Genomic DNA, 12,407 nt, shown 5'->3' on the forward strand with positions numbered 1-12,407 from the left:
AAATAAATTCATGATTTTTAAGCCATGAAGTCTATGGTAATATAAGTATATACACAAATGATTTGAAAGCAGGGTCTCAAAAAGATACTTGTACACTCATGTTCATAGCAGCATTATTCACAATAGTTAAAGGTTGTGAAAGCAACCCAAGTGTCTGTCGATAGCCGAATGGATAAACAAAATTTGATATATATATGCAATGTAATATTCGGCCTTTAAAAAGCAGGGTGTCTGATACATGCTCCAACATGGCTGAACCTTGAAGACTTTATGCTAAGTTAAATAAGCCAGTCAAACACACACACACAAAATACTGTAGGATTCCTCTTACATAAGGTACCTAGAGTAGTCAAATTCATAAAGACAGGAAGTGGAATGGTATTTGCCAGGGGCTGGTGGGAGGAGGGAATAGGGAGTTATTATTTAAAGCCTTTGAGTTTCAGTGTTGAAAACTGTAAAGAGTTCTGGAGACGGATGGTGGTGATGGTTCACAACAATATGAATGTACTTAATACCACTGAACTGTGTACTTAAAAATGGTTAGGATGGTAAATTTGATGTTATGTATATTTTACCACAATTGGAAAAAATCTCTACTAATCGTAAAGCACATAACATAGACATATCTTACCTCTAGTTGATACTGATGTGATACTTTTTGTATGTTCAGGCTTTCCTTTAGTTGTAGGTTTTTATAAATCATTAATAAATGTACTGAGGTTGTACTCCTGTAATTGTGGGAATACTACTTATTGATTATGAGAGCAAGCTCTGGAATTCATTTACAGTATTCTTTTTCTTTTTGGCCACGCCATGTGGCTTGCAGGATCTGAGTTCCCCAACCAGGGATTGAACCCAGGATCATGGCAGTGAAGGGCTGAGTCCAACCACTGGAACACCAGGGAATTCCCCGCATTTACAGTATTTTTAAAGTTCCTTAGTACCAGTACCAACAGATGTTAGAATGGGCTTGCAAAGTCAGTTTTGAAATTTTGTCTAGTGTATTAGGATTTACTTTTCTGTTTACTCTTTTTTTTTTTTTTAAGGGCTTCAAATGCTTGGCTTTTTATTTATTTATTTATGGCTGTGTTGGGTCTTCGTTTCTGTGCAAGGGCTTTCTCTAGTTGTGGCAAGCGGGGGCCACTCTTCATCGCGGGGCGCGGGCCTCTCACTATCACGGCCTCTCTTGTTGTGGAGCACAGGCTCCAGATGTGCAGGCTCGGTAGTTGTGGCTCACGGGCCTAGTTGCTCCGTGGCATGTGGGATCTTCCCAGACCAGGGCTCAAACCCGTGTCCCCTGCATTAGCAGGCAGATTCTCAACCACTGCACCACCAGGGAAGCCCTCTGTTTACTCTTATATTACTTTAATGTTTCCGGAAATTATGAATACCAACCACATTAATTATTTTTATTTAGTTTATATCCTCCTATCTGTTTTCCTGTTTAATAGGTACATTTAGATCACAGTAAGAACAGATTTCAGTGCCAATAACTCTCCTGGTTTACCCTTAATTTTTTGATGTTCTGTCTTATGTTCTAAATTTAGATATCCAAAGAGAAGAAGAAAAAGTGAAACGATCTGTGAAAGATGCTGCCAAGAAGGGTCAGAAGGATGTCTGTGTGGTTCTGGCCAAGGAGATGATCAGGTCAAGGAAGGCCGTGAGCAAGCTCTATGCATCCAAAGCACACATGAACTCCGTGCTCATGGGGATGAAGAATCAGCTGGGTAAGACAGCGGTACCTTACAGCCACATCATTAGCTGATGCTCTTGCCGTTATTTTAACACTGTTTCCTTGAATAGGAAGGTCTTTTTTTTTTTTTTAACATCTTTATTGGAGTATAATTGCTTTACAATGGTGTGTTAGTTTCTGCTTCACAACAAAATAAATCAGTTATATATATACATATGTTCCCATATCTCTTCCCGCTTGCGTCTCCCTCCCTCCCACCCTCCCTATCCCACCCCTCCAGGCGGTCACAAAGCACCAAGCTGTGCTATGCGGCTGCTTCCCATTAGCTATCTACCTTACGTTTGTTAGTGTATATATGAGGAAGGACAGTCTTAGCTCTGGTTTTTATTCCTTACATTGTCTTAATTGGAGTGTTATACAAAAGCAAAATATACTTATTACTCTCATTTTTATTTTATTGTTATTCATTTTCTTTTGCCAGTATTGTTGAAATAATGGGAAAATCTCCATCTAAATGTACTTTGTTTAGAATTCAGACTGTATTTCCTCATGTGAACAGTATTGTAAAGTGACCTGAGGGTTGAGTCATAGGCATAAGCAGTGCGCCCACACCTTAGAGGGAGGATGAAGGAAAGAGTTTCTTCGGCCCTAGGCCCAGAGTTGCCCCAGGCAGGATTTTAAATAGTTTAAGTTTGTCTTTGGCTTTCACTCACCTCCTTTTCTGCCTCATCTCTGACTTTCAACCTAATGCTTTCTTACATCTTAGGAACCTGCAGGCCCTGTATTGGGTATTCAGCATACATGTGTACTATCAATTTAATTTTTTTTTTTTAATGATATATTTTAAGAAAGTTGCTAGGGCTTCCCTGGTGGTACAGTGGTTGAGAGTCTGCCTGCCGATGCAGGGGACGCGGGTTCGTGCCCCGGTCCGGGAAGATCCCACATGCCGCCGAGCGGCTGGGCCCATGAGCCATGGCCGCTGAGCCTGCGCATCTGAAGCCTGTGCTCTGCAACAGGAGAGGCCACAACAGTGAGAGGCCCGCGTACTGCAAAAAAAAAAAGAAAGAAAGTTGCTAGAAGGCTATACAAAAAGCTAATAGTGGTTACATCTGTGGAGCTAGAACAAAGAAATGAGAGTAGAGAAAGAACAGTAACTTTTCATTTAACCTGCCCTTGCATTGTTCTACTATGAACATCTGCTATTTTCATAATATAGTTTTTAATACTTTAAAAAACAAACTAAATTAATCAACTGGATTTAGTTGCTAATGAGAATTTATCTTATCCCTCAGGTAGGCTGGGGCAGAAAAGTTGAAACACATTTATATCAAAGGAAGTCCAAGGTGGATCAATGACTTGACCAGACACAGCTTCACAGAGCCTCAGTTAGGACCCAGGACTTCACTGGGGACCCAAGGCAGGGAGTCCTTTCTAACTTCTCCTTGCTTCAGAGAAAATAAATATTCTATAAAGATACGTCTCATCGTCTTTGAATATTTATAGATCCTTACACTAAAATGAAGAGGCCCAGGATGAAAGATCATGTGGAGAGGCCCAGACCAGCAAATAACTGTGCACGTCACTGTTGCTGAAAACCACAAATTTTAGTGTCTTATTATGGAACAAAATAACTGATACAATCTAAACTTTAAAAAAGAAGAAGAAAAAATATATTGCTCCTCCATAACTATCCTGATGCCATCACATTATTACAATCCTGATTTCTGATGTGGTTAAAAAATCTTACTTTTAAATATTTATATTTTAAAAGAAAAAAGAACAACAAGCTAAACTGAATATTTAATACATTCGTAGGAATAGAAGGAATACGACAAGGATTAGAATTTTATAATATACATTAGCCATTTATGTTAAAGATGTTCTATTTTTCAGAGAGGTTACCCCATTTCCCTGTCTTTTCTGTCTTCCTCAGAGCAATAAACAGTAATTACTACTCTCATAGATAAGCTGCTCCATTGAGTTAGACAGTAATTACATCTTTATGTTTCAAGTCATTATCATCTCCAAAAACTACCTTTCATTTCACCGCACAGTCTCACTGCACTGTTTCACAGTAAAATTATACTCCTCAAATTTGAAGAGCCTGAATAAAAACTAGAGGCCCAAGGAGTTTTAGGGACTGATTTAGGAACAGTGTCTACTGGCATGAACCTTTTATTTATTCCTATTTTTAAAACTGCAATAAAAGAAATGAAAGCTACTTTAATAAAAAAGGAACTCAGGAATGAGGTCATTAAATATAACTAGCTACATTTTAAATACAAATACCAGGTATTTCCTGATTAGTGTCAGGTAAATATGTAAACTATCTAGCCCAAATTCTGGTCTCAGGAAAAAAGATCAGAGACAAGTACAAAGAAGGTGCTTCATACTATCAGATCCATTTTATGTTTTGTTTTGTTTTTTTGCGGTACGCGGGCCTCTCACTGTTGTGGCCTCTCCCGTTGCGGAGCACAGGCTCCGGATGCGCAGGCTCAGCAGCCATGGCTCACGGGCCCAGCCTCTCTGCGGCATGTGGGATCTTCCCGGACCGGGGCACGAACCCATGTTCCCTGCATCGGCAGGCAGACTCTCAACCATTGCGCCACCAGGGAAGCCCTATCAGATCCATTTTTAAAACAATGAGATCCTTTGTGACAGTCACTTAAGTCTTTCTTTTTATCAGAGATTTCTGTTGGTCCTCTTGTTGGTAATCCATTTGTGTTTGCACCCTTACAGTCTATTTTGCCTTTGTTTTTATCATTGGATTCTTGTATAGCTTTCCTAGGCCACATACAACTAACAAAGGGGGAAATCAGAGGGTATATATATGGTTCCAGGAACTTTTTGTAGACCCAGAGCACAACTAGAATGACGATGCAGGGAATGCACACCATTGTCCCAGGCTTGAGATCCTGACCTGCGACCACCAAGCCCCAGTGGCAGTGTCCACGCTTCCAGAGGGGAGGTCACAGGGGGACATGCCACAGCCAACCCAGTGGGCACCGCCCAATTTAATTTTCAAAAACTCATTATAATATTTAAAAATAAACATAATTTAGTTACCTTTCAGTGTCCAGTATAATACCGTTGTGATCTTCCGCAGGCATCTGTCTCCAGATCACTGACAGCTTGAGGCATAGGTTAAATTTTACATCCAGTTGGTTTCTTTTCTTACTTATTTTCGGTTAAATGAAGAAATCCTAACTCAGAATTAGAGTTCTTTGAGAATAGCAGCAAATAACTGTCAGATAATTAGACTGAGTACAGATTCAGAAATTACAGGGTAATTTTTCACTAAAGAATATCTTCAGGGAATGCCCTGGTGGTCCAGTGGTTAGGACTCTGCGCTTTCACTGCCGTGGCCCAGGTTCAAGCCCTGGTCGGGGAACTAAGATCCCGCAAGCCGCACAGTGCAGCCAAAGAAAGAATATCTTCAACTCTGTCAGTTACTACATTGATGAGTACATCACACTCAAAAGTTAGAAGACTTGAATGTTTCAATTTAAACGCTGGTGCCAAATGAGTACTTAATCCGTTGTTTGGTCGTACTTGGCTCTGAAGGTATTTCTTTATGTTCAGTTTTAACATTTGAATGTGGTTTTTTTAATGTGCCTAATAGTGAATATATCAGTTTCTTTCTCCAGATACTGAAGAAAACAATCCATGGATTAAGAAAGAGTAAAAAAAAATAAGACAACTGTTTGTACCATATCTTCTTAACTTTTAGCAGTTGTGTTATTTCAGCCCTAAAGTGATGTATTTAGGCTCTTTAAATATTGGATATATAACCTAGATATATGCCTTTTGCACAAGCCAGGTATTGAGTACTGTGGAGAAACAGTCTAATCTTATCTGTTATTTTGAAAGCTTAACTAAATATACTTGACTTTTACAGCCATCATTGAAAGCTTCATATTTACTCCCTATTTTTCCTGCAACATGCTGAAAAGATACATGTTCAGTTGACCATGATAAGCTTATTTTTAAAATTTTCAGCATTTCCTTTACTGAATCAACATCAAAAAACATATAGCTTATTTTGCCCTTTTTCCCCCTATGAATAAAGCACTGTATTCACAGACTCTTTTTCTCCCCAGGTGCAAAGATAGTAGTACACAGGATAATATAGCGCGTGCTTATGTACCTAACACCCAGAACCAATACAATTTGACATTTTGTTATATTTGCCTCAGTTTTTTTAAATTAATTTTTATTAGAGTATAGTTGCTTTACAATGTTGTGTTAGTTTCTTGCTGTACAGCAAAGTGAATCAGTCATACCTATACATAAATCCACTGTTTTTTTAGATTTCCTTCCCATTTAGGTCACCACACCACAGCACTGAGTAGAGTCCCCTGTGCTATACAGTAGGTTTACATTAGTTATCTATTTTATACATAGTAGTGTATATATGTCAGTCCCAATCTCCCAATTCATCCCACCCCCGCTTCTCCCCGCCTTAGTTTTTATATTGTAAAAGAAAGCAGTATTACTAAAGTTGAAGCTTCTTTAATATACCTTTGCAGTTCCATTCCCTTCTCTTTCAGCCTCCTCAGAGGTAACCACTATCATGAATATTAAAATTTGTATAAATGGTGTTATACTGTGTGTACCATTCTGCATCTTTTTTTCCCATTTATCATTGTCCTATTGAAATATACCCATAAATATAATGATAAATATATTTTGATATGATAAATATATTTTGATAAATATATTGATATAATGATAAATGTAGTTTGATATGATAAATAAGTATGTTTTTAACTACTGGGTGGTATTCCATCCTGTGAATGTATCACATTTTATTTTTCTCTTCCCTGTTGATGGACATTTAGGCTGTTTTCAGTTTTTGCTATTACTAAACAGTGCTGTTGTGAATGTCTTTTCACTTTTACACATGTGTTTCTTTAGGACAGTTATATACTCAGAAGTAGAATTGCTGGGTTAAAAATAGCTGGGTTTAAATTTTGCTAGAATTGCAAAATTGTTCTCCAAAGAGACAAATTTGTATTCCCACCAGCAGCGGATAAGGGTTCTTTTTTCCATACCTTTCCACCAACCTTTGTCAGACTTTTTAATTTTTGAGAAATGTTATAACATTTCCCTGGGAACTAGTGGGCTTGACCAGTCTCTTCTGTTCACCTTTTCTTCCTGTGTACTGATTCCAAAATATCTTTTCAAGGAGTTATAGCTCACAAATATTCATTAATCTACATGAAAAATATCTCTTCTCCTGTAGCATGTACTTTCAGTAATGAATGTAACTGTAAACATAAACAACGTATATCAAGAGCCTGTTATCCCTTAAGTATACATCCATAATAATATATTATGTTGCTTCAAATATGTATTATAATGTGGCTTTATCACATCTGAAAAGTAAAATATCTGCTCTTTGATACTTGTATGTTAAAATACTCCAGGGCTCTGTTCTAGATCCTCTGCTCTTTTCCATCTTGCCTCTCTCCCCATAGGTGATCTCATCTAACCTCATGCCTTTAAATGCCATTGATTTCCAAATCTTTATCTTCAGGCCTGACTTTATCATTGTATAGTTGACATCTCCACTCATATCTTAATGGATACATCAAAATTAATAAGCCCATCCAAGAATCTTGGCTGGTCTTACTTCATCTGTATCCCCGCCTCTCCCTGTATTTTCCCCTGGGAATCCAAGACATCATATAATTTCATGTGCAGATATTTCGACATGGGTTTCTAAAAAGCAAGGGTTCTGTCCCTTCTGTTTCTTGGTCCTTCAGTTCTTGGGTATGTCGATGTGTTCATTTCATTTCCACTATATTTTCTGTTTCTTTCTGAAAGGAAAAGATTTTAGTCAGTTGTTAGGAAAGATTTTAGTCAGTTGTTTAGTCAGTTGATTTCCCAGACTGATCCTTTAATTTTTTTATCTTTCCTGTTTTCACTTTGGAAATAATCATAGTACCTTCCTAATAGGATAGTTGTGAGACTTAATTCAGTGCCTGGCACATGGTAACTGCTGTATATTTAGGTTCTAAATGTTATTGTCATTATCATCATCAATTTGTCTTTGTGTTCTACTTTCTGAGAAATTTGCTCAACTTTATTTTCTATTTCTTCTCAAATTCTTTATTTTAGCTGTCTTAATTTTAATTTTCAGGAAAGAGTTCTCTGATCTTATTTTTTTAAAATCATCTTGTTCTTATTTCATGAATATAATTTGTTCTTTATTATCGATAGTCTTCTTTTTAATATATATTCTTTTTTATATTCATTTCCATTATGGTTTCTCTCAGGATGTTGAATATAGTTCCCTGTGCAAGAGGGTTCCCTTTTCTCCACACCCTCTCCAGCATTTATTGTTTGTAGATTTTTTGATCATGGCCATTCTGACTGGTGTGAGATGATATCTCATTGTAGTTTTGATTTGCATTTCTCTAATGATTAATGATGTTGAGCATTCTTTCATGTGTCTGTTAGCAATCTGTATATCTTCTTTGGAGAAATATCTATTTAGGTCTTCTGCCCATTTTTGCATTGGGTTGTTGGTTTTTCTAATGTTGAGCTGCATGAGCTGCTTGTAAATTTTGGAGATTAATCCTTTGTCAGTTGCTTCATTTGCAAATATTTTCTCCCATTCTGAGGGTTGTCTTTCCGTCTTGTTTTTGGTTTCCTTTGCTGTTCAAAAGCTTTTAAGTTTCATTAGGTCCCATATGTTTATTTTTTTAATTTCCATTTCTCTAGGAGGTGGGTCAAAAAGGATCTTGCTGTGATTTATGTCATAGAGTGTTCTGCCTATGTTTTCCTCTAAGAGTTTGATGGTGTCTGGCCTTACACTTAGGTCTTTAATCCATTTTGAGTTTATTTTTGTGTATGGTGTTAGGGAGTGTTCTAATTTCATTCTTTTACATGTAGCTGTCCAGTTTTCCCAGCACCACTTATTGAAGAGGCTTTCTTTTCTCCACTGTATATTCTTGCCTCTTCACCAAAGATAAGGTGACCATATGTGCGTGGGTTTATCTCTGGGCTTTCTATCCTTTTCCATTGATCTATATTTCTGTTTCTGTTCCAGTACCATACTGTCTTGATTACTGTAGCTTTGTAGTATAGTCTGAAGCCAGGGAGCCTGATTCCTCCAGCTCCATTTTTCTTTCTCAAGATTGCTTTGGCTCTTTGGGGTCTTTTGTGTTTCCATACAAATTGTGAAATTTTTTGTTCTAGTTCTGTGAAAAATGCCAGTGGTAGTTTGATAGGGATTACATTAAATCTGTAGATTAATTTGGGTAGTAGAGTCATTTTCACAATGTTGATTCTTCCAATCTAAGAACATGGTATATCTCTACATCTATTTGTATCATTTTTAATTTCTTTCATCAGTGTCTTATAATTTTCTGCATACAGGTCTTTTGTCTCCTTAGGTAGGTTTATTGCTAAATATTTTATTCTTTTTGTTGCAATGGTAAATGGGAGTGTTTTCTTAATTTCACTTTCAGATTTTTCATCATTAGTGTATAGGAATGCCAGAGATTTCTGTGCATTAATTTTGTATCCTGCTACTTTACCAAATTCATTGATTAGCTCTGGTAGTTTTCTGGTAGCATCTTTAGGATTCTCTATGTATAGTGTCATGTCATCTGCATACAGTGACAACTTTACTTCTTCTTTTCCAATTTGGATTCCTTTTTCTTCTCTGATTGCTGTGGCTAAAACTTCCACAACTATGTTGAATAATAGTGGTGAGAGTGGGCAGCCTTGTCTTGTTCCTGATCTTAGTGGAAATGGTTTCAGTTTTTCACCATTGAGAACGATGTTGGCTGTGGATTTGTCATATATGGCCTTTATTATGTTGAGGAAAGTTCCCTCTATGCCTACTTTCTGGAGGGTTTTTATCATAAATGGGTGTTGAATTTTGTCAAAAGCTTTCTCTGCATCTATTGAGATGATCATATCGTTTTTCTCCTTCAGTTTGTTAATATGGTATATCACGTTCATTGATTTGCATATATTGATGAATCCTTGGGTTCCTGGGATAAACCCCACTTGATCATAGTGTATGATCCTTTTAATGTGCTGTTGGATTCTGTTTGCTAGTATTTTGTTGAGGATTTTTGCATCTATGTTCATCAGTGATATTGGCCTGTAGTTTTCTTTCTTTGTGACATCCTTGTCTGGTTTTGGTATCAAGGTGATGGTGGCCTCGTAGAAGGAGTTTGGGAGTGTTCCTCCCTCTGCTATATTTTGGAAGAGTCTGAGAAGGATAGGTGTTAGCTCGTCTCTAAATGTTTGATAGAATTCGCCTGTGAAGCCGTCTGGTCCTGGGCTATTGTTTGTTGCAAGATTTTTAATCACAGTTTCAATTTCCATGCTTGTGATTGCTCTGTTCATATTTTCTGTTTCTTCCTGGTTCAGTCTCGGAAGGTGGTGCATTTCTAAGAATTTGTCCATTTCTTCCACATTCTCCATTTTATTGGCATACAGTTGCTTGTAGTAATCTCTCCTGATCCTTTGTATTTCTGCAGTGTCAGTTACTTCTCCTTTTTCATTTCTAATTCTATTGATTTTAGTCTTCTCCCTTTTTTTCTTGATAAGTCTGGCTAATGGTTTATCAATTTTGTTAATCTTCTCAAAGAACCAGCTTTTAGTTTTATTGATCTTTGCTATCATTTCCTTCATTTCTCTTTCATTTATTTCTGATCTCATCTTTATCATTTCTTTCCTTCTGCTAACTTTGGGGTTTTTTTGTTCTTCTTCTCGAATTGCTTTAGGTGTAAAGTTAGGTTGTTTATTTGAGTTGTTTCTTAAGGTAGGATTGTATTGCTATAAACTTCCCTCTGAGAACTGCTTTTGCTGCATCCCATAGGTTTTGGGTCATACTGTTTTCATTGTCATTTGTTTCTAGGTATTTTTTGATTTCCTCTTTGATTTCTTCAGTGATACTTTGGTTATTAAGTAGTGTGTTGTTTAGCCTCCACGTGTTTGTATTTCTTACAGATATTTTCCTGTAATTGAAATCTAGTCTCATAGCATTGTGGTCAGAAAAGATACTTGATATGATTTCAATTTTCTTAAATTTACCAAGGCTTGATTTGTGACCCAAGATATGATCTATCCTGGAGAATGTTCCATGAGCACTTGAGGATAATGTGTATTCTGTTGTTTTTGGATGGAATGTCCTATAAGTATCAATTAAGTCCATCTTGTTTAATGTGTAATTTAAAGCTTGTGTTTCCTTATTTATTTTCATTTTGGATGATCTGTCCATTGGTGAAAGTGGGGTGCTAAAGTCCCCTACTATTACTGTGCTACTGTCGATTTCCCCTTTTATGGCTGTTGGCATTTGCCTTATGTATTGAGGTGCTCCTATGTTGGGTACATAAATATTTACAATTGTTATATCTTCTTGTATTGATCCCTTGATCATTATGTAGTGTCCTCCTTTGTCTCTTGTAATAGTCTTTGTTTTAATGTCTGTTTTGTCTGATATGAGAATTGCTACTCCAGCTTTCTTTTGATTTCCATTTGCATGGAATATGTTTTTCCATCCCCTCACTTTTAGTCTGTATGTGTCCCTAGGTCTGAAGTGGGTCTCTTGTAGACAGCATATATATGGGTCTTTTTTCTGTATCCATTCAGCCAATCTATGTCTTTTGGTTGGAGCATTTAATCCATTTACACTTAAGGTAATTATCGATATGTATGTTCCTATTACCATTTTCTTAATTGTTTTGGGTTTATTATTGTAGGTCTTTTCCTTTTCTTGTGTTTCCTGCATAGAGAAGTTCCTTTAGCATTTGTTGTAAAGCTGGTTTGGTGGTGCTGAATTCTCTTAGCTTTTGCTTGTCTGTAAAGGTTTTAATTTCTCCGTCAAATCTGAATGAGATCCTTGCTGGGTAGAGTAATCTTGGTTGTAGGTTTTTCTCCTTCATCACTTTAAATATGTCCTGCCACTCCCTTCTGGCTTGCAGAGTTTCTGCTGAAAGATCAGCTGCTAACCTTATGGGGATTTCCTTATGTGTTATTTGTTGTTTTTCCTTTGCTGCTTTTAATATTTTTTCTTTGTATTTAATTTTGGATAGTTTGATTAATATGTGTCTTGACATGTTTGTCTTTGGATTTATCCTGTATGGGACTCTCTGTGCTTCCTGGGCTTGATTAACTATTTCCTTTGCCATATTAGGGAAGTTTTCAATTATAATCTCTTCAAATATTTTCTCAGTCCCTTTCTTTTTCTCTTCTTCTTCTGGGACCCCTATCATTAGAATGTTGGTGCGTTTAATGTTGTCCCAGAGGTCTCTGAGACTGTCCTCAATTCTTTTGATTCTTTTTTCTTTATTCTGCTCTGCAGTAGTTACTTCCACTATTTTATCTTCCAGGTCACTTATCCGTTCTTCTGCCTCAGTTATTCTGCTATTGATCCCTTGTAGAGAATTTTTAATTTCATTTATTGTGTTGTTCATCACTCTTTGTTTGCTCTTTAGTTCTTCTGGATCCTTGTTAAATGTTTCTTGTATTTTCTTCATTCTATTTCCAGGTTTTTGGATCTTCTTTACTATCATTATTCTGAATTCTTTTTCAGGTAGACTGCCTATTTCCTCTTCATTTGTTAGGTCTCGTGGGTTTTTGCCTTGCTCCTTCATCTGCTGTGTGTTTCTCCATCTTCTCCTTTTGCTTAACGTACTGTATTTTGGGTCTCCTTTTCGCAGGCCACAGGTTCATAGTTCCCGTTGTT

The 12,407-nt window shown here is 36.9% G+C and overlaps 2 protein-coding genes across 3 annotated transcripts in view; one reads left to right on the forward strand and one right to left on the reverse strand.

Moving 5' to 3' along the window:
• RNF103 (ring finger protein 103) overlaps positions 1-12,407 on the forward strand; it is a 127,503-nt gene that overhangs the window by 91,068 nt on the left and 24,028 nt on the right. For both annotated transcript variants that reach the window (XM_060169930.1, XM_060169931.1), the window contains one exon: positions 1,548-1,727. In XM_060169930.1, coding sequence (XP_060025913.1) covers positions 1,548-1,727 — 180 coding nt within the window. The remainder of the gene's footprint in view (positions 1-1,547; positions 1,728-12,407) is intronic.
• On the reverse strand, positions 3,737-4,590 carry LOC132531861 (UPF0729 protein C18orf32 homolog). The gene is made up of 2 exons (XM_060169986.1): positions 4,319-4,590; positions 3,737-3,797 (listed from the first exon to the last, which is right to left on the reverse strand). Exons 1-2 carry the CDS (start codon positions 4,588-4,590, stop codon positions 3,737-3,739), a joined length of 333 nt encoding a protein of 110 aa, XP_060025969.1.

This window comes from Lagenorhynchus albirostris, chromosome 13, assembly GCF_949774975.1.
Source record: "Lagenorhynchus albirostris chromosome 13, mLagAlb1.1, whole genome shotgun sequence".
In the NCBI taxonomy this organism is placed as follows: domain Eukaryota; kingdom Metazoa; phylum Chordata; class Mammalia; order Artiodactyla; family Delphinidae; genus Lagenorhynchus; species Lagenorhynchus albirostris.

Coding starts and splice junctions, on each gene's coding strand:
- LOC132531861 (XM_060169986.1), bottom strand. CDS start 4,590: ATGGTGTGCATTCCCTGCATCGTCATTCTAGTTGTGCTCTGGGTCTAC. Junction 3,798..4,318: donor CATTGTTTTAAAAATGGATC/TGATAGGGCTTC, acceptor GTTTTTATTCAG/GCTCTTCAAATTTGAGGAGT.